The sequence below is a fragment of the Limanda limanda genome, chromosome 10 (assembly GCF_963576545.1).
Source record: "Limanda limanda chromosome 10, fLimLim1.1, whole genome shotgun sequence".
Taxonomy (NCBI): domain Eukaryota; kingdom Metazoa; phylum Chordata; class Actinopteri; order Pleuronectiformes; family Pleuronectidae; genus Limanda; species Limanda limanda.
In genome coordinates this window covers 26,589,908-26,613,113 of record NC_083645.1, presented here as the reverse complement: position 1 = coordinate 26,613,113, position 23,206 = coordinate 26,589,908, and the positions used below count along the sequence as shown (strand labels likewise).

The window sequence follows — 23,206 nt, the reverse complement described above, 5'->3', positions numbered from 1 at the left end:
AATTTCAGATATGTTCAAAGAGACAGAGCTGAACTAATTTAAGTAATTTACACACTTCTGCTTTTAAAGTCTATAAAACTACTGTGAAGTAACATGAAGAAATAAAAGACTATTGTATTTTGAAGATGTATAAAACTAAAAACAGTTTAAGCTGAAGTCAAAACAAAACGTACTGTGGCTGCGGAGCAGTCCATAGTCTTCATGTTGGATGAACGCAGGTGATCCTGTGTCACTAAGTTGTTGTAAAGTATATTTGCCGTGAAGCGCTGGTCTACTGACGGTCGTCTGTGGCGGTTTGAGGACGCTGTCAGAGAGAAGATTCTCGTGCAGCTGTCGTCTACTATTGTTCGTAGAGTCTGATTCTGTTGAGAAATGTTTCTCCTTTATGTGTGAGTTAATTGGCTTTGATCTGAAATCCAGAGTTCTAAATGTGACATTAAAGGATCAAAGGCCAATTATTTTTGTCCTTTGATCTACATTGATGTTATAGCTGGACTATAACATGTGTTATAACCCTCTATAACCTGATGTGTTTCACTGATTTCTCAACGATAATTCATGGGTCTTGAGGAAATGAACCAGAGATGTTTAGGAGACTGATTTCTATGTGTGTGTTTGAAAATTGGTGCAAATTTAAATAAAAATGTGGATCTAGTGAATTTAAATGTGGTTTCATGAGGAGACTGTTGGGCCTTGATGGAGGTTTGAGCTCCACTGAGTGACTCTTTGGTTTCAGATAATAGGCTGTGCATCATAACATCACAACATGCAGCATTCATACGTAATAACTATTATTATATGTAAGCATTCACATAAACATGATTAGTTTTCATCATTGAGATAAATGTCTACTAAGCAGCATCTGGAATAAAAGAGCAAACTGTGATAAAAAGGTAATTGTAATTTATTTTCCATGAAATATACACATATATAACACAGGTCTGAGGAGGGGGGGGGGGGGGTAAGGGAGTTTTCCTGCTTCTTCTTCTCTTTTTTCTCCTTTGTGACCTTCAGCTTGTACGAGTCGGTCTCAAGGGAAATTCCTGAAAAGACAGAGACAACATAAGTGTAAGCATTTTCTTCTTCAAAGTCTGAACATGAAACAAACCTAAAATCCATATAATTCAAATCTAAAAGGATCTGATGCAACGTACCTGCAGCTCAATGTTTTGCAGGTTCAGGAGTTTGACCTCCTCCTGCTCAGCAGACAACTTCTCCTGTCTTTATGATCTAATTTATCAGATCCTCACTCTGCTGGAAGCTGTCATCCTCATCCAGGAGGCTGCTCCTCAGCTCCTCCTCATAGTTCTCCTGCAGAGCTTCAAATCCCACCTCTGACTCGTTATCCACTATCACATGGTCCTGGACCTGAGGATCAATGCTCAGGTAGAAGCTTTCTTCCAGGAGGCTGCTCCTCAGCTCCTCCTCATAGTTCTCCTGCAGAGCTTCAAATCCCACCTTCGACTCGGTATCCACAATCACATGGTCCTGGACCTGAGGATCAATGCTCAGGGAGAAGTTTTCTTCCTCCTTCCCTTTCATTATCAATTTTAGATCTTCGAGCTCCTTCTCCAACTCTTCCTCTCTGGTTCTTGCTGCTTTCACAGACATCAACATTTTGACCATGTTGTCTCTGGCCTTATACAGATGTAAGACAGACGAGTCTATTTGTTTCCGCACCGCTGCGTTCTCAGCGATCAGCTGCCTCTTCAGAGCTAAAGCTCTCTTTTTGTACTTTGCAGCTTTCTTTTGCAAAGCAACTTTCTCTGCAACCTGCTGCTTCATAGCTTCAGCAGCCAGCTGCTTTTTCAGATCAATGATAACTTCAGCCAGAGCATCGTTTTCTTCTGCCTGCTTTCTGAGTGCAGAGTTTTCAGTCTCCACCTCCCTCAGAGAATCGATTTCAGCAGAGAGCTCCTGGTTCTCCAACGTCGTGTCCAGCAGGGCTTGGCAGAGGGACTCCAGAATTTCGCAGTGACAGCACTCATTTTGTTGGGTAGCATCATCAGACTGTATTTGTCCAAATGACTGAAATACACAAATAAACATAAAACAGTTAAAAACACATTCCCTTCCTAACTTCAGATATATTCAAAGAGACAGAGCTGAATTAACACATTGACACACGTCTGCCTTCAAAGTCTGTTAAACTACTGTGAAGTAACATGAAGAAATAAAAGACTATTGTATTGTATGGACCTGAAGTCTCTCCTTAAAACAAAACTTACTTCATCTCCTAAGTAGTCCATAATCTTCATGTTGGATGAACGCAGGTGATCCTGTGTGACTAAGTTGCGGTGAAGCGCTGGTCTACTGATGGTCGTCTGTGGCGCTTTGAGGACGTTGTCAGAGAGAAGATTCTTGTGCAGCTGTCGTCTACTATTGGTCAATGAGTCTGATCCTGCTGATAAATGTTCCTTCTTTATATATGTGTTAATTGGCTTTGATCTGAAATCCAGAGTTCTAAAGGTGACATCAAAGGATCAAAGGACTATTATCTTTGTCATGTGATCTACTGTGCTTTGATGTTTTAGCTGGACTATAACATCAAAGCACAAACAGGTTGAAGTGATTTCATTGAATCTAACTTTGAATTGAACAGTAAAAAACACGAATACACTTATGTCATCCAAAATGTCTCGAGTCAAATAATCACTTCAAGAAATTTTAAACAATAATATTCTATGAAATATTATTTCTCTCTACAAATGAAAGACAGACACACACACACACACGCACCCACTCACACACACACACACACAGTATGCCACTGACAATCAAGAAACAGGGGGAAAACACTTTAAATGAATTAAATTATTCTGAGATTGCCAAAAATCTATTTTTAACAAGTGCTTAATACACAATCTTGTGTAGTAACAGTAACAATAAGTATTATTACACACAAAATGAGAGGATTTCAACATGATGACAATGGCTGAAGTTTAACCTCGTCCCACCTAGGGTTGCAAAATTCCGGGAATATTCAAAGTTGGAAACTTTCCATGGGAATTAACGGGAATTAACGGGAATATAAGGGAATTAACGGGAATAAACGGGAAATGTTGTGGGTAATTTATACTAACTGTATTTACCTTGTCATATACAGACATAAATATTAAACATTTTGTTGTGTCATAGGCTGATTTGAGCCCTGAGGAAACTTTGGGCACTTGACTCTATGCTTCTGCATCGTTGTGTCATTCTTAACATAGATCTTTGCACAGTATTTGCAAATGTACACAGCCTTTCCTTCTACATTGGATGGGGTGAAATGTCTCCACACATGAGAGAGTGCACGTGGCATTGTTCTGTAGAATAAGATGAGAAAAAAGTTTGTAAAAAAACACTAATGCAATGCCAGAGATATAAATAGTTAGCCAAACAATTGGAATCGTCTGTACTCATATTTTACAATTGATGGATAAATGAATGGAAATAGGCTAGATGAACAGATGAACAATCCTCAATCAGCATGCTAATATATTTTCCCCAGTAATATCATGGAAACTTACCTGACTAGTCCTGCACTCTACAGCAGGCCTCAATAGCCCTGCTGTAGAGTGAAGGATGCTGGGAGTTATCTGTGCATGTGATGGAAGAATGCACAGTGGAGGGTTGAAACTCAACGTTCCATACATCTTTAAAATAGAGTTTTGAATGATGTTTTTATTGCTCACAGTTTAATTTCCGTATTTATTTATTTTTTTTCAAAATTCCCAAAATTCCCAGGCTAAACTTCCCATGGAAAGTTTCCGGAAATTTACCGGAAACTTTCCGCCCCTTTGCAACCCTAGTCCCAACACAGGAACAGTTCCAGCTGCTTTGCTCCTCCAGATTTTTAAATCCCATGAGCAACAACTTCTCCGGTTTTCCACAGAAAGAGCTGCTTCAGGACCAAAATCACTAAGATATCAAATCAGTTGTAATGTCACAGATTGCATCTTGTACAGAATGTACAGATGTTGGTTTTAACATACATGTTCACATTTTGACTCCAACATTACCAACATTAAAAAAACATGCTGAATTATCTACTTATAGTTTGTTGTTGCATTGAACTCCTTGATTGTGTAGAAAATATTAAATTGTGATGATTCTCAGTGAAGTCCTGAAGACATAATTTGTCTTTGATTTATTAACATCAGAGATAATTATATCCTTGGAAAGTGCAAGGAGCTCTGAATGATGAATAGGTTTTTAATTATGTTTAAGGCTGAGCACACTGGTACGTCACTGCTGAACTTTTACCCCCCCCCCTACGAGCCAGGCTGCACTCTGAGATCCGCCGGTCTGGTCTTTCCAAGGTCGAGGTTTTTAACCAAGGTCTGACTTCAACTAGTTTTCAACTTAAACTTTAGAGAAAACTAGTCAGGGCCGTCAACTCTGAAATAACCTGCCGGAGAGGATCAGAGCTGCCGAGTCACTTCCCCTTTTTCAAATTGGTCTAAAAGTCTGAACTATCACAAAGTGTTTTCATCCTGCAAACGAACGGAACCATGGTTCAGTTTGATCCAGACCCGGAACACCTCTTCTGGTCAGATTAGTCTTTGATGGATAAGTCCAGACAATACAAGGTCGTCATTAAAGTGTCCCTGTGGACCACGTCTCTATAGAAACACACAAAACTCCATCATGACACCTCACATATTTAGTACTTTGTTGTGTAACTGTAGTGATACAATAAGTTTTTAGATCTGATACAGTCTGAGAAATCAATTTCCAGAAATATCTGCAGCCCACTTTACTCCCTGTCCTATGTCTTTGCTGCTATCCCTTTTTAAAAACATCTTGTGAGTAAGGTAATGGAGGGTAAACATTGCATTTTCTACTTTACTCGTAAGAGCATTCCTCCGTCTCGCTTGTCAATCATTCAAGAGTCAAGAAAAGTTTGTTTTACATTGAGGTTCTGAGACCTCTGACCTCTGAGAGGAACATTATTCAACCATCACACATGAGTCAATATACAGTGAACACAATGTGAAACACAAGTCTTTGGTTAAAGAGCCATCATCGGGTTTTTACCGAAACAGCCGACAAGTTCAACTACAGGTTAGCATATTAGATTATTAACCATTAATACATAAAGAAGGCTGAATCTACTGTGTAGTTTTTTGGGTAAACCAGCTGACAAACACCTCTTTTACACCAGAATTCGATGGTATATTTAAAGTTTTCAAACCCACTAGAAAAAGACGATTGCTACTGATCAGGTTCGACGTCATGAACACACTGAGAACTGATGCTCTCGCCAAATTAGTGCATTAATGCAGGTTTCCCATTTCCGTCTTTGCCGATAAAAAACCATGTCCAGAGAGTCCTCTGAGCCGGGAGTGAAGCCGATAGTATAATGTCTCATTGCAGAAAACCCCCCAGATGTTAGTGTTTTTTTTGACCAGCTAGAAACAGGAAGGTGGGATGTTTGACCTTCTTGCAACTTTTCCAAGTCACAAGCTACAATCTTTACGTCATGGCTCGTCAGAATTATTTAAAAATGTCACTTTAGGGTGGAACTGCACTTTAGAGGGCGAGCACGTCTGCACTGCAACAGGCGATCCCTAATTACAGCCTCTCCCAAACACTAACAATCAGCTTTCTTATGAGTGAAATGAGCGTCGTTGTTCTTTGCTAATGCCCTGTGGAGGAAAGCTTAGATGTGGACAAGTTGGTTCTGATCCCCCACAGCTCGGAGACAATATCGACAGCAAGTATTTTGGCAACGCACCCATTTTACAGGCGTGACGGTTTTGTTGGAACCTGTTGAGTTATGGAAGGTGTCTGTTTGACATGAGGAAAGTAAGTGATTTAGATCATGCTCTCTTGATCTTCTCCCACTCCACCAGCTCAGGTTTCTATCTGTATCTATACAAATATCTCCCTTTCTGTTTTCTTTGGACGACTCTTTCAAACCCGTCTCCCCTCTGACAGCATTCATTCCACTTCACCACCCCCCCCCCCACGCTAAAAGGGTCGGTTCACAATATCACATTTCCACCTTTCTCTAATGTACTTAGCAATGTTTTATAACTTTTGGCTTTATTCATATTATTTATTTCTGCTTCAAACAAAACCTCTGAGATAAAGTGAATTCAGTTTTAATTGCTCACAGCAATAAACATGTATTTTGCTCCAAAGGCCTTCCTGTTCCTCTGGATAATACACAACACAAATGTTGCTTTTTTTCGAAACTAGGAGACGTGGAAAACCCCTTTATTAAAACACTGTTGATTGGCCATTGCAGACATTGCACAATTTATGATAAGTGGATATCCAGGTCACAGTTTGCTAGACAAGAACAAACTTGTGCAACTTTACACTTATGATGCCAGCGGACAGCAATGGAGCTTTGACAGATAAACGTTGAAGTTGCGGTTTGTACAGTGTCAGAACTGTTGGAAGTATAATCAACACAAGATTGATGCTAATGCATTTTTTTTACTTGAGCTATCATATTTGATTCTTGGAGCTGTGAGGCAATGTTTACAGGTAAATATATTCATGTTCATGCAGCAGCTCTAATGTTCATACATTTTGTTCTCTGCACAAATGAATAGTGTTCTTTTGTTTATCCAGATTAATCCGCCCGTTAATTCCTCAACTTATCAGTAACAGTGTGATGTTTAAAATGCTTTTCCCAAAGCCCAAAGTCTGATCCTCACGTCGCTTGCTAAGCAATTTAATTTGTTATTGTAGCTTTATTTATACCTCCACTATATATCATATATTATATCATACTCTCTGTATATTCTTTGTATATATAAGTCGATATACACATATTTATACATGTGTACATGTTATAATTATAATTATAATTATTATATTATTATTATTATTACTATTATTATTATACTGTTGCTGCCATTATTACTATATACTGCTATTATATTGGTATAATTACTATCATATATAAATATATATTATGTTATATTATATACTATATATACTGTACTATTTTTATATACTGTCTAACAATAACATTACAGTCATATCATCAGTACTATTACCATCATCTTGCCACTGCACCTTATCTACCTATTTATCTTGTGTTTCTGTTGTTTATTCTTTCTACCTCAATTTTTTTTATTTTATTCTATTCTATTGTATTTTATTGTATTCAAATATACCGGCTGCTATGACGACTTAATTTCCCTTCGGGGATGAATAAAGTAATCTATCTATCTATCTATCTATCTATCTATCTATCTATCTATCTATCTATCTATCTATCTATCTATCTATCTATCTATCTATCTATCTATCTATCTATCTATCTATCTATCTATCTATCTATCTATCTATCTATCTATCTATCTATCTATCTATCTATCTATCTATCTATCTATCTATCTATCTATCTATCTATCTATCTATCTATCTATCTATCTATCTATCTATCTATCTATCTATCTATCTATCTATCTATCTATCTATCTATCTATCTATCTATCTATCTATCTATCTATCTATCTATCTATCTATCTATCTATCTATCTATCTATCTATCTATCTATCTATCTATCTATCTATCTATCTATCTATCTATCTATCTATCTATCTATCTATCTATCTATCTATCTATCTATCTATCTATCTATCTATCTATCTAAAATTTGTTGCAGCAAAACTGTTTGGCCAATAAAAGGTTATATTTTAAGTTTGCTTTGTTTTTTTTAAATTATATTACTAATGGCAAAAAGTAAGTCAAAGACAAAAATCCATGCACAAGACGCAAGATATATAAAGGCAGCCATGATGTGTAATCAGCCCAAAGCTCATGAAACGACCACAGAGGGCTCGGCTTGGCAAGACATTTTTGCATTGGATAAAAAATATTATAAAGTTGCTAATCTGGGATTTTAATTACAACAACGAAAAGATCCTCTCTGCCATGAACCAGGTTGAAATGTAAATCTCCTCCTTCCTCAATTCAACAGTTTTCCAAACCAACCCCGGGGGCTTTGTAACATTTGCTATGACAAATCAAATCAAATCATAGAAATTCTTCGGAGAACCGATTTGATCCGTCCCTCCTGCCCCTCCGCTGGGTTTTGTTTGGAGGAAATAGAAAGTGGTTTTTCTCTCTTTGCAACAACGATCATCTGTTATCCTCAAGGATACACCATGAAGGAGCAGAGCTTTGACGATGTAGAGACTCGGTCAGATCATTTCTTGTTCAGTTCGAACACGAGCTTCCTCAGAAACATCTCAGCCTCAAACAGGAGAAAGAGAAACGTCTGCTTTATTTACACAAACGTGCACATTTCCACTGTTTCTCCCGTATGTTCAGAATATGATGAATGAATTATTGCAGCTACAGACTCTAAAGGCCTCGGGACTGCACAGCTTTGTGTTTCATTCAGTCTTTAAACGCTCTTTCTACACTTTCCTCTGCACCCCCCTCTTTGAAGGAACACACACACACACTCACTCTGGGATGTAGTAAGAGGATTACGTTCCCACTCAGTCGTTGAGCGGACCCCCCCCCCCCTACTCCTATCACCACAGCTTTCACTTTCCCTGAGCTAACACCTCTTGTCTCCACATGGAGGAATCAGACAAACCTGGGCAGGATGATGTTTCCTTTCACCGGCTTCCAGGACTTGGAGAAAGTATTTATATGTTTAAATCCTGCTCATGCATTGTTTCCTTCTGCAGTGAGAAGGTTTTTATTATCTCCACACAGGAGGTCGTTTTCACACCTGTTGATTTAAGAAGACACAAAAACTGCAGAACACAACACTTGGTGGAAAGAGGAGACGAGTAAAGACACAAGTTTCTAACCCTTCGTGAATTATTGTTTTTTTTTCCAGCTGCTGTGCAATTAAACATTTTGGTGCCGATACATTTTGTTCAACACTTTCTTAAACATTGCGAATTAAAAATAATTGCCCGACACATTTTAGAAGAGATTAAATCCTTCAACACTGTACGGTAAAACAAATAATTGTCGTATTAACTATCTAATAAATCAGAACATGTCATAACCCTTGATACACAAGTTATTAAACTCTTATAATACAACAATTCAAAATAGATATACAATGTTACCAAAACAGAGATATTAAAGAGCTGATGGTTATCACACTGTGATGTAGACTGTTAGATCATCTAAATCCCCAAAACAGGTTTACACATGCTGACTGAAGGCGTGGAAGATTTAAAGTTATAAGTTTTGTCTTAAAATGTCTCTAATGTGAGAAAATCTACAGAAAGTTAAATCTCAGGATTTTAAAACTGCGATAAACGACATCTGCCAGATGTAAAGTAACGAGAAACACTTATTTATTGTCTGTTTTTTTCTTCTATCGTTTCCCATTACAGACAAAAGCCAGATTTGACCAAACAAGGGGCTTCATTGTAGTGGAAGACACCATTCATCAACAAGAGGGGTGAGATCGTATCGTATAAGTCAATATCATACAAATCGTCAATCCACCATCTTCAGTGGTTTCATAATCCAGCTGACAGATAAACAGACAAATGAGGAAACGTTCTCGGTGGATGTGATAAATCAGGTTTTATGTTTTCTTAGAGCTGCCGGAGCCAGTGACTTCAACCTGTGGGAGATAACTATAAACAACCATAACTCACTGTGCATGGCTCCGGATCAGGGTGATGTGAATCCTACAACGTGTTTAAGTGTTGTATATAACCTGATGTTAACCTAGAGCTGATGTACTAGTGAATAACACGTCTTTGTTTCCAGTGTAGTGAGAAAAACCAAAGCATCAGGTTGAATTTCAGGGTCTAAACGTGGGCGAGCGAGTGCAACACGTGCGTCTCTCTCTCCACCTGAACATCTCTCAGCGAGTCATTAATCTTTCTAATTTCTTTTAGCATTATTTACCCAGGGAGGAGTTTGACTTCAGGGCTCCTGCAGGTTTCAACAAGTTATTTCACAGAAGGTTTTCAGACCATAAGGAGAAAACCTATTTTTTTTACATCCACAATGGTAAACAAAGGTGCAGATGATAAGAAAGATAATCAGAGTCGCAGAGTAACTTGAACTCAACAAGAAACATGAAAACCACGTTTATCTGAGATCTTGTCTCTTGGCCACAACTTCTGCTTCGATGTTCCTGAGCTCAGCCAACTTCTCGTTTTTAAGACTGATGTTACTAAAGATTTTTGAAACTAACAATTTAGTAGCACTTAAATGGCACTTACTTATAGCACTTTTTTTGCTTTATTTTTGAAGAAATTGTACTTTCTTGATTCTTGTTGTTCTGGGTTTGTACCCTCGGGGTTGAATGCACTTATTGTGAGTCGCTTTGGATAAAAGCCTCAGCTAAATTAAATGAAATGTAATGTAATGTAATGTAATGTTAAGCTACCATGTATAAAGTCCAGATTTACTGTTGGAGTGGATCCAGGAGTGAATGTTATTGGTGCACTGTCCTCTAGGGGGCAAAACCATACGGAACCAAATCCTCCTATGTAAATATTCATATATACATGCCACACCCACTTATCATATTATTATTATTTTTGCAGGTTTCATCTATAACTGTTTATACAGACGAACAACATAACAGCTGCCTAAAAGCAAAGCCAAAACTTCTGGGAACTTGGAAACTTTTAGCTGGCCATTCATTACACATGCATATCAAGTCCATGAGGATGAAAATCCATTGCTCCAAAGTGTGGAGAGTCATGTGAGGTGGTCTCCATCCACGTGTGGAAGCAGGTTCCTCTGCAGCTCTACCTGCAGGCTGCCACAGTCATAAACAATCAGTCAGCAGGTTATATGGAAGAACCTTGAGGGACAGGATTGAGACTTTGATGCTGCTGACAGGCAGCGACGTGTTGAAACTCACACTATTGTTAATGCCACCCAAGAAAAAGGCATCTGTCACTGTGGAATTAAAAGGTTATGGGTATAACTATAGAACTATATAAACTCTATAATCTGCATTAATACAGTCCAAGGGAGAACACACACCAACCACACCCCCTTCTTGTATAATTCAGATAGGAAAATAATGCTGTCACGTATAAGGTCAATCCAGTTCACTTATATCTCAGTATTTTTCTGCAGCTCCACAGTGAAACAGCTGCTGACGCTTTGTACAGGAGATGAAAACTTCTCAGACAATCTCACACGACCCTGATGGCTCCGACAACAGCTCCGACACAACAACCCTCTGCTCGGGAAGCACATTGTGAAACTTGTTCCAAGGATGGCAGACGTAACGCTGCACCTTCGAACTGATGGATTGAAAAAGTTGCTTCACATCGAGAAATAACAGTGTTTGCTCTGAAACCTTCAGCTCTCGACAAAACCCACTCATTAGGATCATGGTTTCTAAAGGAAGTTTAAAGACTTTTGAAAACACATACAGCTAAATTAACTGTCTACAGTATTTTCAAAAATTTTAAATATCACTGAAAACCAGTAGGATCTATTGGGCCTTGAATTATTCACCGTGGGCACCACATGTTGTCACTGCTTCCAAATATCAAAATCATGTTAAAACAATGATTGCTATGATTTCATTATCAGACCCTTGTGATAAAGAAATATAACTTGATACTTTGTACATAACTATAAATGAAAAGAAAACACAAACACAACCTGAGATTTAGAACTTGAAATAAGAACAAGTAAGATCTAGTTTATCGTTTCTCGACTCTGGTTTTAAAATGTGTCATTTCTGTTGGCATTAATTATGCATTCCTTTTTTGTCTGATTTTTAATTGGTTAAAAACTCAAAGAGATAATTTAAAAGAAAACACAAAAACAACCCGAGATCGTTTCTCCACCCCAGGTTGAGATTTATCTGATAGTTCACTTTTAATTTGTAACTAGATCTTACTTGTTCTTATTTCAGATGGTTGTGAAAGAAAATTATATATTCAGAATAAATAACTATTTTTACTATAACATATTTTAGACAGGGAATTGTCTGCGTCACTAATACGTTCTGCTGTAGAATGGATGTCCCAGTGTGTGTTTGTGAGTCTGGCTCCAGCACGAGATGACGGAGCGAGACTCAGTCCAACAGGAGGCGTCTCAAGGTCGCTCTGATGTCCGTCCCCCTGCAGCATCACTGGCTGGAAACACAAGGAGACAGTTCTGAGAAAGTCCCAAGATCAAACCAAGCCCCAGAAATAACATCTGGACTTTCTGAAGGAACTAAAACAATGTGGAATATCCAGTGTGGATTATTTAAGATAGTTTTTAACCAGTTAAAAAATCTCAGTTTCTCCATCTGATCAGACGGGTGCGGCGCCAGAGACTCCACCCGTCTGCAGAGCAAACATCATTAAAGTTATTATAAACCAAACTTTAATGAACTCTCTCTCTAAGAAAAGCCGGGACGAGCAGGAGCAGCTGTTGAATGCAGTTCTCTCTCTCCCTCTGGAAACTAGACTGTGGCAGGTCAAACTTTTCCTTTCCACAATGATCCGGTTTTATTCCTTACACACTTAAATAAGTTGTACAGAGTTGAGGGAAGAATACAAATGTGAAAAACAAACTAGTCTGTATTGTCCTGCAGTCCAACAGCATACACACATCCTCCTCTTCCTCCTCTTCCTCCTCTTCCTCCTCCTCCACCTCCTCTGGTTGCTGTTGGGGTGTTTTAAGAAAAGGTATGGTGGTGAGTTATGTTCACAGTTTGGATGCAGATCACGACCCAACCTTCGAGACCGCTGCTGTCAAAGCAATTTATGCAGAACCACGAGCGACTCTAATTACTCCAGTTTGTTTATCAGCTGGAGCTGCAGGGGGGGGGGGGTCTCACATGAATCACAGTATTAATACAACATCATCTGCATGAAATCAAAAGCTTTTACTTTGTCTTGTTAAATCTCTTTAGAACCTGGTTGAGCTCCTTCACCTCCTCATACACTTTCACACAAGCAACTGTAAAGAGCAACTGGAGTCGTTCCTCTCGACCACTTCCTGTCGACCACTTTCCACCTCAGCAGCACGAGGAGAGCGTTTCTTATTTCCTTGGTGTAAGTGAAGTTTGACATTCTGTGCAGCCAAGAATAAAACAAGGAGATTGTTCCTACTTTTGTCACGTGAACGTAGTTTTGGTTTCAAAAGTCTGAGAAAACTGAAGTTTGCAAACCACAAGAGCCACCAAAGTTCAGTCGAGTGCTCAAAACAAAGACAAAACTCAATTACAAAGCCAGAGGAGGCTAATAATAATAATAATAATTATAATTTGTATTGCAAGTACCCAAGGCTGCTTCACAGAGGAAAACAAAGAAAATCAAATATTCAGTGCATCGCTATCTGGATCTTATGAAACCACCAGTATAAGTATGAGATTTGGGACATATAGCACAGACCTTTCTAAAACACAGTTCAAAATTCAAAGTTTTCACAGGCAATACTAAATACTAAGACTTGTATTTCCATCTCATGTCTCTTTTAGCTTCTTTTAACAGAAGCTTCTTCTAAACCTTTGCCTCTTTTCAGCGTTTGTTGCTTTGTACATGAATCAGAGACTTTACAAAATAAATTCTAGCTTGTGTTATACCAAAACTCAGAATGCAGCAGCAGTTCAGCGAGTGTGAAGGATCAAAGAAAAACAAAACCTCCACAGCCGATTCATGTGTGATTCAAAAGCCAGGGGGGGGTGTCATGGTTTACTCCCAAGCTGTTCAGCTCCCACTGCCGTTCACTGGGGTTCTCTGTCCACAAGGTCCTCAGTCACACCTTCAGGTTCCAGACGTAGAGTCAGTCAAAGAGTGAAGAAGTGAAAAAGGAGGAACAAGGGGAGGAGGGTTGGTGTCGGAGCAAAGGACGGATATTCAAGAATCTACAAGATCAAGGAGTTCGATCAACGACAAGAGGAAAGAACCAGAACTCGAGGTCATCGACGGGAGCCGAGGCTTCAACTGTACAATCCATGTCTACTGAAAACCAAACCTGGACCATCAAATAGAAGTTGTGAGTAATGACTCAAACTTCCTCACACCAACGGATTTAACCCTGACTTCAAGTCTCATCACCACAGACACACACAGACACACACAGACACAAAGAGAAAGTTGACTGTGGTTGTAACTGTTGAGAAACCAAGTTTTAATATGAAGCAAGAAGTAGAATCGAAGACGAAATGTTAAGCTGGATAAATAAACACAAACCCCGTTAGAGAGTGGTGCCGCGGAGGTAAATGAGAATATGAGTAAATGACCAGGTCTTCATGTTCTTGATGGTTAATAACAGTGTGTAGATATGGAAATTACCCAGAAGTCTAAGGGGTTCAAACAGTGAGCCATCGGCAGGACTGAGTGGTACGAGGAAGATTTACTGTCATTAACTGGAAGAGATGGGGGGGTGGGTGGTTTCACTTTCTCTGCGTGTCAACAAACATGTTGTGTCACGCAAGTTCACAAGTCAACAAAATATGCAACAGCGGTCGAGTTGTTTGGATTTATCTTACATGTAAAGGACTAAAATTCAGATGATCACAAGTTTTACTTTTCAAAAGTCCGTGGAAACTGTTCTATGAGATGTCGCCTCTTAACAACAACCAGGGATTAGATTCATCAGTAACGCAAACAGTCTGAACTCTGAGTCTCTTCCCTCTGGGCTGAGACCCCCGTGTGGTTCAGTCCCAGGTGGAGAGGTTTACTGACGTCTGCCCGAAACCCAGAGGCAAGCAGAGGCTCAGCTTCCAGGTGCGAAAGAATAAACTGTGAGCTATTTAGACTGTTGCCTCTCTCTCTCTCTCTCTTTCACACCCACACACACACACTCACACCCACACACACACACACACTCACACACACACTCACACACACTTTAGCATACCTGTTCAGCCAATGAATGCCTGACCAGATTGATGGTCTGAGCATGTGGAGCCTGTGGGCTGCCACACTGTGCAGCCATGCTGGGTAATGAAAAGTCAGTGATGTGCTTGAATACTCCTTCAGTGTCGTGGAGAAAGTGACCAGGGGGCGCGGGGGGGCTGATAGAGAGCTGAGGGTCAAGAGAGGGTCTTTAGACTGTGTGTGGTGATGAACGCTCAAAAGTGAGGGACGTTCAAAAGTATTGATTCTGATAATTCACAGCACTGAGTATTTCTCATTTCACATTTAGGATTCAAACTTGGTGTTTGAATCCGGGCTCAGGGCGACATAAATGTGCGCGTGTGTGTGTGTGTGTGTGTGTGCGCGTGCGTGTGTGTGTGTGTTAAGACAGGATCAGTCCAGATGATAAATACCATGAGTCTCGTATAATACACAACAATCTCCCATCTATGCAAATCTAAACTGAATTAACATACAACTGTGAGTCAAGTCAAGTTCAGTCTTGTTTGAGCGCACACACACAGACACATACGCGCACACACACACAGACACACACACACACACACACACACACAGACACAAACGCACGCACACACACACGCACACACCAGAAGATGAAAATCAATACTATATCACCATCTTGTGGTTGAAAAAGGTAGCACAACTGGTAATTTAAACTTGATTCACACTGTGTCTGATTATTAGTTAAAAATCAATTAAAAATGAATTAACAAAGCAAAGAAAACTATTCAATTTATTATCATCTCTAAAAAACAGCAGAGCTACAAACCAAACGGTTCATAGAAAACCTGACAGAAGTAAATAAACATGTTCACAATATGAACTGTGGTGGAGGAAGTAATCACATCTTTCACTTGTGTAACAATAGAAATACAACAACGCAAAAGTACTATGAGAAGAGTTAAAAACACTGAGTACATGTATATTAATAGAAGTAAAAGGACATATTTGATAAGAGCAAAACTATAAAGAAAGTGTTGAATCAATGAATCCTGAAACACGACTTTTTACAGGTTATTATCTTCTTGTGAATAAATGTTAAATATGCTTTCAGGTTTTTAACTCGCCAGAGCGTCATCACAGAGGCTGCAATTCACCTAGAGGGCGCTAGTGAGTCTAAACGGGACTTCATATATGGTTTCTACCGAATTTATAAAACATTACACAAAAGATCCATACATACAATACAAACTGTCCCTTAGTTACTGTTGCCATGCCAGAAAAGTATTAGATTCAAGTTTCATTCTTGAACTTTGTAATTTTGAGGGATTTTTATTTCAAACAGAAGTGAACACAAGTTGTTTCTCAATATCTGTTTGTCAAACTGGTAAAAATGCCAAAACTACTACATGGAGTTTTTTGGAGATGTAATATAAAAGTAAATTAAGTAAAAGTATTTGGAGTATTATCAGGTAAACGCAGTAAACTACAGTTCATGTTTCTCTAACTTCAGCCTCTTCAGTCAAAATTTTTAAATTCAGATTAAAGCTTCTAAATTTGTCGTCAACATTCAATGCATCTTTGTGTACTGCCTGAATACAATGGGTGTATTGTGTGTATAGCAACAAAAATAACACAAGTCACAGGCAAACAGTTGTTTTTCCCATTTTATTACGTTATTTCTGATGAGGAGCAGATTCAAGTCTCATCACCAACCTAACGATGCAGCAGAGGCAAATACAGACGAAAAGACCATCTTTGTTTCTGCAGTAATGAAAGAACGAGTGTTGAATCCCCAATTTAACAATGAAGGGACAGAACCAAACGAGAACAATAGATGGAAGCCGGAAGAAAACCAAAAACACAGTGACTGAGATCAGTGATTCAACTTTCTGAAAGGCAGTTTCACTTTCTCTGTCCATGTGATGTCTCATATTCTTAAGTGCAGCGTTGTAGAGACATGACGAGAAATCAATCAATTGACAGATTAATTGGCATTTATAAAGAACTCATAGTTAAAACATTCAAATAATTCCTTTTCTTCAAAACAAGCGATTTGAATATTTGAAACCTGGGGAATTGTGATTTCTCAATCATTGAATCAGATTCAATGAGAAACAACCTGAATAAAGAGGCAAAGGCAAACATCTGCAATGAAACGATTTGAAATCAACACAGAAACCGGACGTGTAGCAGGAGCAGAGAGAAATTAATGAAATGATCAGTAAGTGCAAATGATCATTTCAATTCATTCTAATTTATAAAAAAAAAAAAAATAGCGATTAGAAATCAGCAACAATGAGAGCAACAGCCACACGAAGAGAATAAATCAGCCGATACTTTGCTCCAATCTCTTTTCCTGTAGACTGACCGAAAAATAACAAAAGTCCACAGCTCATTACCACAAAAATGTCAGATTTGAGTAATTTGATTATATTAAAATGGAGTGAAACGCCATGACTGACAGCTCAGACTGAGTTGTGATTGGCTGAGCCTGTGTATGGGCGGGACCTTGGTAGCGTGGCTCCCTGTCCTGCTCGCCACTTTGCAGACTCTGGCTCCAAATGTCATCCTGAGATGGAGATGTTCAGTTCTGGGGATATTTTGGTGTGATCTCTGGATAGTGGGAGGAAGTGGAGACACCAGGTCCATCTTTATTTACACTCTACGCAGTAAGTACGGTAACAAACTGTTTAAAAAAAAAAGAAAAATGGAAATGACAGTTTGATGCCAAACTTTCACCGTCTTCTTAGGATCACACTTGGAGCAGAGAACATCAGGAAATGGCTGAAGAATCAATGAGCAGGTGAGAACACAATCGTGAAAGAAACTCAGAGTGCAATCGTTGTGAATGACAGTAAACTCATTATGATGCTTCCGTGAATAAACACAAAGACATGGAAAACAAAACCCAGTATTGATCAGGGTCACTTATGGAAGGAGCCACTTGTTCTGCACCGTCTCACCAACACCACGAGTCGGCGAGATTCACTCTCAACGCAGTGCTTCGAAAGATATAAACATTTGTACAATCTTTAGAAAAGAAATTCACATTGAATGTGCTATGTCATCTGGAAACAGTTCATTCCACCACAAACGCCTCTTCCTCCTCCCTCCTCCCTCCTCAGTAAAACCTCTTGTTCCTCTCCTGTCTCTTCTGGAAAACCACCGCTCCCACCACGGCGCACACGACGATCCCCAGCAGAGCGCACAGCAGCAGCAGGAACACCTTCCAGCCCGTGAGGGGCGTGCCCCGGAAGTTCCCAGTAGGGTCGTCGATGTTGTCTGCACACGGAGAAGAAAGTGTTCACTGCTCGTCTGGTTTGTGTGAAACTGTTTAAAACTCTTATTTGGGAACTGAAGGTAATTTCAAACCAAGAAATAAGCTGAAGAAATGAGATTGTTGCTCTGTGGGCAAATAATCATGGGTTTCATTTCTGTTACCTTTAGGAGACTTGAGCAGACTGACACTGGGCTCGATCTTGGTCCAGTCCAGGTTCTCCTCCTCAGGCGTGTGTTCCACCATCAGCTGGTAGAGCTTCATGGAGATGATGTCATGGTTATCTGGAACAAAACATCAGTCTGAACTGTTAGCAGACAAAAAAGAACACAGGAGAAAATCAAGACTCCATTTGTTCTGTTTCCAGCTCCGACCCACCGGACAGATCCCCTGTGGCTGCTGAGGCACCGAAGAAATATCCAGTGGGAAGTCGAACCCCCCCGATGTCAATGCACTCCTTCCACTCGTTCTTGTCGTCCACGTCAATCATCACCTACAGAACACAAACAAGTGATGTAGAAAGTGACACTTTATTTTAAACTGTATAAAAAGGTCTAAAACAAGACAGTTTGTTTTATAATCATTAACTACTAAGACTATAAAAGGCTTGATTCACTTAAAGCAACTCAAGAAAGAGAAGCTACATCCCCACGTACAGTGAGGCGTCCTCTGGAGTAGCGGACGGCGAGGTACGTGTCGTGCTCTCGGTTCCGGATCTCCGCCGAGCAGCCGCCGAGCTCCGACGAGCGGCCGTCTCTGCCGTGGTCGTAGCTCACCGAGCCGTTGTTCACCATGGCTGAAATGAACGGGAAGGAACGCTGGAGACGGACAGAGGAAGATTAACGGATAAATCTTAAACACTGTTAATATACGTATTAGAAATAAGGATGATGGACAAGTGAAACAAATAAAAAAGGAAACCTACAGTAAGTTCCAGGTCATATCCGCTCATGCATATTTATTTGTATACATCAAAGCTGCTTTCACACTGCAGGAACATTTGAGATTAATTCTTAAAAAGTGCAGATATCGGATCTTTTGGATGATAGGATTCTTTTTTACTAAAAGAAATCGCGTTTATTAAGAATAACTTTATACCTATGTGTCCTACTTTCTCTTGAGATTTAGATTTTAGAGTTTATTTAGTTTTCCAATAGAGAGAAGAACTCCAGGTACATATTTGGTGAGTCTCGGTCAGACGGACAGGAGACGTCACTGACGAGCTCTGAACAGATCCGTGTGATGTCACATGATCATGTCGTCCAGATTCTCTTCTCACACAGAGAAACAACAGTGACATGTTCAGCTGCAGTGTGAAAGCAGCTCCGTGACAAGACAAGCAAACTCAAAATTATATTAAGACTCGACTGATAGGGTTGATCCCAGTAATACATCAACTGATATTCATATTAAAAACAGCAATGATTCCTAAGATACGGTTATAAAACACTTTGTTATCTATAGTTTAAACGATAAACCTCATTATAAGTAACTAGATAAAAGAAAATCGAAAAATTGAGGGAACTTGAATTCAGAAATTATAAAATATTTTTAATATAAACAACTAAACTCAAATATCTATGTTTCTGTAAAAGGCTCGTGTCTGCAGATATTCTGTGGGCCAACCAGTCGGGCTCGAATTCGAACGATACAGCTTCTTCCAGAGAACTTTCATGCTCCATAAGTTCTGTGATTTATTTTTGCTGTAGAATAAAAAACAGCCAAACCAATTCTGTGGGGTTTCCACTGTTAACATGCTTGAAGGTGGAACGACATGCCCATTTAAAGTGATGACGACTGCACACACAGTAAACTGAGGAGTAGAACCTGAGCAACCACTCACATCCGACTCATCGTCGTTAGAGTAAGTATCTATAAACACGGCCAGCCCGTGGAACAGAGCATTGCTGGAAAACACAGGTCCTGTGGAGAAACAAGCGGGTCAATCACCTGCAGCCACACACTGAACACTTACATCCATTCCATGGAGGTCATTGCGGAAGGTATCCAAAAAAATAGCCAGGCCAAGACTCTGATCTTGGTTTCCAAACACTGGGCCTAGGATGGAGGCAGAGATGAGGCGAGACATGAGCAGACAACTTCAGACACTTTCTGTGGTCAGCACTGACGACAGCAAGCTGAGGTGATGAGACATGAAGTAAAAAAAGCTTCCTGATGAAACGACAGTGACGAGTTCTCACTAACACTCGGAGTGTTTCTCAGAGGGAAGTGACAGCAGGACAGGACCAATACACATCGTTGGATTTACTCAATCTGAGCTGGAGCTCTTCACCTTCTGTCCAGTACAGATATGATATATTTCTGTGTTGCTCTCACTGATCAGACGGGAAATTTGTTTTGAGTAAATCCAAACTTCAGCATTTTGCAGAAAGAAGCATGAGGAAGAAACGCTGTCCGTCCCTACCTGGGTGCAGTCTGTCCTTCGTGTACCAGATGGCCAGGCCGTCGCCGTGGAGATTCTTTTTTCCTGAGCCGTGAACTTTGAACTGCACGTGCATCTCCCAGTCCTTCAGGTAACAAGGCTGTGGACCAGAAACAGGAGACAAGAGGTTTGGGTTTGCTTAATTGAACTTGTCATACACAGATCAACAGAAAAGGACACCTCATTTTCACAGGGACTGACTTTAGAAACTGTAACAATCTGTGTCTGTTTGGATTTCACTTCCTGTTTTATTTTGGTGTCTGGGTTCTTGTGTCTAGCTTTACTTCCTGTTGGTTTCCCCACACACCTGTACCTTGTTTGTCATTAAGCATTCCCTATTTATATATATTTATTCTTCCGTGTTTTGACTACCTGGTTTTTGGACTCTGCTTGGATTTACAACATTGGATTTCTGCCTGTTCCCTGTATGGACTTGTTACCTTTGGACTACTTAAGTAAAGTTTTATTTGTTACTTTATTTTTCTGTCTCACGTGCTTTCTTTGCAACTGAGTCCCTGCCTAGTTCAGGATTGTCACAGAAACAACAGATTCATTCATAGCTGAGGCTGAAAACGTTGTAAGAGAACCAGGGGAATGGGCGTGGCTTCATATGGACGTGATGGAGAATCTAAATTCTAAACCCAAGGCGGAAATAGCAAAGACTTTGGTGTTAATGACAACAGAATAAAGATAATGTGTGTGTTCTTGTGGTTTCTCCTCACCACAGTGTTCCAGATGGATCCCTGCTTGCTCCTCTCATCGGGGGTGAGTCGGACATATGAGCCGGTCACCAACGTGCTTCCCCAGAAATCCCACTGGCTGCTCGGGCTGCTGCCAACACCTGCGAGACAAACAGGTGACAGGAAGTGATCAGACACAAGAGGGGCGAGAGACAGGAAGAGGAGAAAACAGATGGTCACAGCTACACGTCTCCTCTGAGCGATCTTATCTTTGCCGTTGACCAGATCAGTTGCATGACTGTTCCAGATGAGCTGAGGTAATTAATACGCAGTCGTGTTCTTGGGTAACAGACAAATATGCACAACGTGTAAAACAAGATGGCTGCTCGGGTTCCTCTGCCGACCTTTGGAGGAATGTACTGCACAGTATTCACTGAAATAGTGTTACTACATGTAAGAAGTGCTCAGCAACACAAGCTGCACAGACTCTTCAAACAAAAACGAAAAATGAAAAGATGCAATGTTTCATTTTGTTGAGGTCTGATTCAAACGCCTTGTGTCATATTTCATGTTGTAATTTCTTGTTGTCGTCAGTAGGTGTGGAGCTGAGGGTTGTTTGCTTTAAGAACGAACAAAGGTAAAGACCTGACGACGCCTTCAACAAACACCTCCGTGGTCTGTGTGTGTGTGTGGGGGGGGGAACGGACACACACACACACACACATGACTTCTGTGTTTGAACTGTCGCAGGGTGTGTTCTCTGCTCAGCCGGAGCTGTGACACCTCCAAACTTTTTAACTTGTTTTCTTCTCCACCTTGTTTTAAATATCTGCTAAATATGTATCTGCCGTGTTTAACTTATGTTCAATTATTTTATTTAAAAAAAAAAAAAATAATGTGACTAAACCGACAATAACAGACGTTTCCCAGGTGACTTACTGTTGTTTAATGATAATATGCATATGAAACATGAATAAAACTGACTTCAACTTTGCTTTACTGATGTTTTATGAAACATTTAGAGCCGCTAATGTTTCTGTGTTGACAGACAGATACACACACAGACAGACAGATGCACAGACAGACAGATACACAGACAGACAGATACACAGACACACAGACAGAGAGATACACAGACAGACAGATACACAGACAGATGCACAGACAGACAGACAGATGCACAGACAGACAGACAGACAGATGCACAGACAGACAGACAGATACACAGAGAGACAGACAGATACACAGAGACAGACAGATACACAGACAGACAGATACACAGACAGACACACACAGAGACAGACAGACAGACACACAGACAGACAGACAGACAGATACAGACAGACAGACAGACAGACAGACAGAGAGATACACAGACAGACAGACAGATACAGACAGACAGACAGACAGAGAGATACACAGACAGACAGACAGACAGACAGATACACAGACAGACAGACATACACACAGACGAATAGATACATAAATATATAGATAGAGTCTCTAACTTTTTATGTCCCATGACTCTTCCTATTTGCTAACAGTACATTTAAACACGCATATCACACTTTATTATCACTTGAGAATGACGCCCGATACGTTGGGTGTTTACTCTGACGTGTAAATGACGTCATAAATAACGTGTTTCTTAGCCCCTGACAGGCGGCGGCGGAAGGGACAGACGTCATGTTAGCATGTTGCTAACGGGCTAGCCGGAGCCGCTCACCTTGGTACGGCTTCATCAGCGAGTGTTCCCGCTTCAGGTGCTCCGTGTTCCCGTCCGTGATGTCGCAGCTCACCGCACTCAGCCCCAGAACCAGGAGAACCAGAGCCGAGCTCAGAAAACCACCGAAGCCGTCCATGATGCTCGAGCCGCCGCGGAGAGAAACTCTCACAACAAACCGCTTCTTCCCAACTCCATCCAGCCCAGCCCGTCCCCGCGCTATGTCGTCCGGGGGGAAACTACATCTCTCCGGGGTTTGCGGACACTTTTACCGGAGCAGAGGGGACGTGTTTCTCCCCGGAGTGTTTTCAAAGCAACACCCGCTTAACGAAGAAAATATTAGTAAAACA

The 23,206-nt window shown here is 40.3% G+C and overlaps 1 protein-coding gene across 1 annotated transcript; it reads right to left on the bottom strand.

Moving 5' to 3' along the window:
* Positions 1-16,383: 16,383 nt before the first annotated feature.
* Positions 16,384-23,053, bottom strand: lman2 (lectin, mannose-binding 2). Its single transcript, XM_061079019.1, has 8 exons — positions 22,860-23,053; positions 21,176-21,294; positions 20,436-20,553; positions 19,986-20,068; positions 18,667-18,828; positions 18,389-18,503; positions 18,175-18,294; positions 16,384-18,015 (listed from the first exon to the last, which is right to left on the bottom strand). The coding sequence occupies exons 1-8, from the start codon at positions 22,993-22,995 to the stop codon at positions 17,855-17,857; spliced, it is 1,014 nt and encodes a 337-aa protein (XP_060935002.1). The 5' UTR covers positions 22,996-23,053; the 3' UTR covers positions 16,384-17,854.
* Positions 23,054-23,206: the final 153 nt, after the last annotated feature.

What these genes read in the sequence shown, in the direction of transcription:
- lman2 (XM_061079019.1), bottom strand. Translation starts at nt 22,995, where the DNA reads ATGGACGGCTTCGGTGGTTTTCTGAGCTCGGCTCTGGTTCTCCTGGTT. An exon ending in GCTGATGAAGCCGTACCAAG is followed by an intron (nt 21,295 to 22,859) that starts GTGAGCGGCTCC and finishes TTTGTCTCGCAG; the next exon opens with GTGTTGGCAGCAGCCCGAGC. An exon ending in GATCCATCTGGAACACTGTG is followed by an intron (nt 20,554 to 21,175) that starts GTGAGGAGAAAC and finishes TCTGGTCCACAG; the next exon opens with CCTTGTTACCTGAAGGACTG.